Below are 4,906 nucleotides of genomic sequence, written 5' to 3'. Positions count from 1 at the left end.
GAGAGCTTCAGCGAAGAAGAGGAAGGGAAGGGAGTAGGGGCGACGAGGACGCCTGCTGGTTCGGGCGAGGAACAGAGCAGCTCCGGCGGCTGCGGGCTGGAGGTAGCGCCTCGATCCATTCGGGAACGAGCGCTCGGGCTGGCTGCACGACGGTCGTGGATGACGGCGGGACAAAGAGGCATAGGCGCTCGGGCTGGTGGTGGTTGGTCGGGCGAGTAGGATCCAAGGAGATTGGGCGAGGGGATCCCGAGGTGGGAGATGAGTGCGGCGGCGGCGGCAGGGACAAATCCCCTAGAATTTAGGGTTGGTCTACTTAAATAGGTAGGGGATTAGGGTAGGGATTAATCCGGTCCGTCCGATTATAATCGGGCGGTCGTAAATAAATAGGTTAGGTAGCCCGAATAATAAAACGGAGATGTTTTATAGATGTTGGGGATGATCCGGACCCATCGGTCATGACTGTCGGGTCGGGTTCAGAGAAGTTTCGGACGCGCACGCGAGGGGTTTGCGGGATGTGCAGAGAGGGGTTAAGCGGACGAGGTCAAGTGTGTGGTTGGACTGAGAATGGTCAAAGAAGACAAACGGTCCGACGACATGCTACGAGGCAAGGAGAGAGGCGGCAACTACGAACGGTTACGAGTTTATATATATAAAAAATGACGGCAACGAAGTGCCGATGCAATGATGAAATGCAACAAACAAATAAATACACGCGACGATCACGAAGAACGTGAAAGCTGTCTCGGAGCGTCGGTCTCGGGGCGTTACAACAGGGTTGCCTTCTCTTCGAAGATCTCAAGCATCACGAGCGCCTCCTCCATTTTGCACACTTGCTGAGCGTGGGGTAAGGAGTGCCACCCTTGCCTTGTCCCTCTTGACCGGCTGATGTTGCCATCCTCCGTTGATCGCTGTTGCGCCCCGCGCGATCAGATCCGTGAGCGCCAGTCCACCGCCGCCCTAGCCGCCAGATAGGTTTTTAGGGGTTCAGGAAAAACGAAAAAGTAACACGGCCCGGTTGTATCCGTCCTAATTTTTGAAAACTTGGCTAAGGACATATTTTATACGCGAAGTAGAAAAACTAGATGGGTACAACGATACTGACTCGCGGTGCAAAGGGAGAACCAAAGGAGCCTCCCCAAGGGTCACTTGAGGTGGGCTGAGAGCGCTCAGCCGCCACCACGTGTCGCGCTCTTAGCGCTCCTTCCGGAATTTTTTTTTAATTTTCGGCACGTGTTTCTGGCTTTTTTGATGTTTTTTGGTTTTTTTCGGCTTTTCGGTTTTCCACGGTCTTTCTTAGCTTTTGTACTAATTTTTTTTCTTTCGAAAAAACATGTTTTTTTTTCTTTCATGAGAGCCGTGCCTCTTGGAAACGAAAAAAACTCATATTTTTCCTTCCGCGGCCGTGCCTCTCAAAAAGGGAAAAAATACGTTTTTTTCCTTCCGCGGGAGGCATGGCCGTGCCTATCAGAAACAGAAAAAATGTATTTTTTTCATTACGTGAGAGACACGGATTTGCTTCTGCGAGAGGCATGGCCGCGTGTCTCGGAAATGGCTTTAGAAAAGAGAAAAAAGTGCTCTTCGTGTGATTTGTTCGTCATTTTTTCCGTGAATTTTTCATCAAAACCTATTAATATGGGATCTAATTTTGAAGATCTCGACGCGATGAATCCAACGATGTAAACAGTTTAAGATTTGAACGCATGATTTAAGATATAAAATATTTCGAATAAATTGATCTACAATATTAAAAAAGGAAAAACTCTAGTTGCGAGAAGTGGTGCAACGTGCAACGGGCCACAAGCGATGATGACATATGAAAACCGAGCTATTAACCTAAAAAAACTGAGCTACTCCCTCCGTTCGGTAAAAAGTTACATATAGAGATTTTAGAACAAATTATGGAGTGAAGTAAAAAATGCATTGGAAAAGTGCAAGCCACCATCTCTCCTCTTTAATTACCCAATCCCCAATGAGTTAAGTGCATGTAGAAAGTAAGGAGATTATGTGTAGAATGTTATTGATCTTGATTATCATGTGATGAGAGAGAAATATTTTTTTTCTACTTTAAAATGCATTAGAAAGATAGAAATACACTTTTTATGGACAAATTTTAAAGCCAAATGCACCTTCTTTACCGGACGAAGTGAGTAGTATTAACATTCTCGTCTAGGCCAAGGGAAAAGACAGATTGTCCTTCAATTAGCCTGGCCCAAATCATAGCAGCACAAGCGGCCCACATTTCTCTCTAAAAAAAGCTCATGCCCACATCTCCGCCACGTCACCGATCCGCACCACAATCCTCCCACGGCATCCCACCTTCTGATCGCAATCCAACGGCCCAACTCCACCATCTCACGGATCGACCCAGCAGAGAGCCAGAGAGCAGACACCTCCCGCCTCCAACTCCCCAAAATTTCGGGCTTCCCTCCCAACTCCTTCCCATATAAAGCCGTCACCTCCGATTCCCAAATCCATCCCAAGCTTCAACATCCGCAGCAGTCCCTTCTTCTCTCAAATCCAGCGGCGATGTCCGGGCGCGGCAAGGGAGGCAAGGGGCTGGGCAAGGGCGGCGCCAAGCGCCACCGGAAGGTCCTCCGCGACAACATCCAGGGCATCACCAAGCCGGCGATCCGGAGGCTGGCGAGGAGGGGCGGCGTGAAGCGCATCTCCGGCCTCATCTACGAGGAGACCCGCGGCGTCCTCAAGATCTTCCTCGAGAACGTCATCCGCGACGCCGTCACCTACACCGAGCACGCCCGCCGCAAGACCGTCACAGCCATGGACGTCGTCTACGCGCTCAAGCGCCAGGGCCGCACCCTCTACGGCTTCGGAGGCTAGTAGATACGTGGTGTGCTCTGCTGGTGGCGGCCGTGTTTTTCTGTGTTATATGTGCCGTGGTGGATGGGATGTACTTCTCTGTCGTGCGTTTGTGTTCACTAGTCTGCAATACCATTATCCGTTCAATGAAAATACTCCGATCCTGAGTTCTGTCGAATTGCTTCAGTGATGAAATCGTTTTATAAGACTGACTGATTTTTACCTTTAGATCGTATAGCTGTGCAGCTAGAATTGTACGCACTTGCAATCTGATCAATCTTTTGTCATGCTTTGCAATCTGCACGAGTGCTTCCGCTCAGTTACCTACAGTGTACTACAGTTGCCATGTTTAATTTGGGTTCAGTGGGAATGAATCCTGTTCTTTTCTGCAGTATTGTGAGCAAGGTAGTGCACAAGGATCGGGATTCAGGATCTAAAGATGCTGAGATGTTGGGGTCCTGCAAATATTTCTGAATCAAGCCTCTCAAGCATCTTTCAGAGTTTGAAATGGTACATGCGACATTTACAAGTCTAGAATGTAGAACAACTATCTGAGGCTCTGCAGTCTGCACTAAGCAGAGGTTTTCTTCCTAATAATCACCTCATTCCTCAGAGGAATGTATTGTAGAGATTATGTTCTTTCCTATGACCTTGTGCCTGATAAGAATACACATGGTGATTCCCTTTTCTTTTATTGAGAAATTGTAAGTCGCTGTCACTAATTCTCTAGAGCAGGAAATTACTTGTATGTTTTGCTTCATGCCACTATTGAGTTTTTTTTTGTTTTTCCTCTCTTTCATGTTACCCTAGTCTCTTTTTATCTTCTTTGTCATATTTTTTCATGCCGCTGTTAACTATTTGTTTTCTTTTCAATATAGTATACACATAAGGTGGTCATTTAATTAACATCGAATGTATCACTGATGCATCTTTACCTTAATATTACATCAATTGGGCGGCTTCTTTAGGATTGTCCGGTCTCAGGCCAGGGTGAAAGCCTGCTCGGCTTGCCGATGCTGGTAGTGGCAACACCCGTGGGTGTCATCCCCTTCTCGGAGGCACTACCATGGCCTCTCTACCATGCCCCTCAAGCGCCAGGGAAAACCCTAGGTCTGGTTCGCCGGATCGGACAACGACGGTGTCACAGTGCCACTTCCTTCATGAAGGCATTGTCTTGGGTGCTTGCGGAAGCCGCCTGTGTTGGATTGCAATGTTGGACGCCGTGCTCGGTACTGGCTGCTTCCCAGGATGTGGGCATCCGAGGCGCTATATATGACATCGCCGACACTTCCTCCAGGCCTTCCTCCTCCGACACGGTTGGGTCCTGCATCCCACTTGCCATCTCCTAGGCGCATAAGGTGGGGTACGTTGATTATGTCTGTGATGGAGTGGTGGCCACGTGACAGAGGTTCCTTGCGTTGGTCTTGAGGCGGTCCGCCTGCCCTGTGTCCCTTCTCTTCGCCTTTCATGGCTTGAGTTCGGTCTAGGAGAGTCTTTAGGATGTGTTTCTTGTTTGTGTGGTGCCCCTCCCCCTCCCTCCTATTTCTTGTGACAATTCTCTCCTACCTATCAGAAATGATACGCAATTCTTTGCATATTTACGAAAAAAACTTTAATTCAGGTGGTCGAAACCATGCACTTATTATGCATTGTTTGGTGTGCATTCTTGACTTCCAATGGCAAGACAATTAATATACTTGCCATTTTGCCAAGTATAGCATGCTAGCTTAGTGTTTTGACTTAATTGTTGAGATGATAATCGAAGATGGTTTCTTCTAGTGGAGTCCTTTTTTCGTGTACCTTACCTTGAGGTTTGGAGCACTTCTCCGGCTTACAAACTACACGAGGTTAATTCAACCCTAGCAAGATTCCTAAAACTAGAGAAAACATCACTACCTTTCTTGTCAATCAAATTAGTCTTCACGTTTGAAGGTATGATAGAATTTATAAAAGAAAACATTGGCCCATTTTTTATGACCTATAATATATGCGATCTCCAATCGTAGATCAATGGCATTTGGAAGGTTCAGTTTCAATGGACCTTACAAATTATGACCATCTGTAGGCTCTAGCATTTGGGCGCTGCTCC

General features: G+C 47.4%; 1 protein-coding gene across 1 annotated transcript; it reads left to right on the top strand.

The window, feature by feature from the left end:
* Positions 1-2,487: 2,487 nt before the first annotated feature.
* Positions 2,488-2,995, top strand: LOC123166876 (histone H4). Its single transcript, XM_044584682.1, has one exon. It carries the CDS (start codon positions 2,527-2,529, stop codon positions 2,836-2,838), a length of 312 nt encoding a protein of 103 aa, XP_044440617.1. The 5' UTR covers positions 2,488-2,526; the 3' UTR covers positions 2,839-2,995.
* Positions 2,996-4,906: the final 1,911 nt, after the last annotated feature.

The sequence above is a fragment of the Triticum aestivum genome, chromosome 7D (assembly GCF_018294505.1).
Source record: "Triticum aestivum cultivar Chinese Spring chromosome 7D, IWGSC CS RefSeq v2.1, whole genome shotgun sequence".
NCBI lineage: Eukaryota > Viridiplantae > Streptophyta > Magnoliopsida > Poales > Poaceae > Triticum > Triticum aestivum.
The sequence above is the reverse complement of the archived record's forward strand: the minus strand, read 5'-3'. Positions and strand labels throughout refer to the sequence as shown.

Bases quoted from the DNA above. Each gene is read 5' to 3' on its own strand.
- LOC123166876 (XM_044584682.1), top strand. From the start codon at position 2,527: ATGTCCGGGCGCGGCAAGGGAGGCAAGGGGCTGGGCAAGGGCGGCGCC.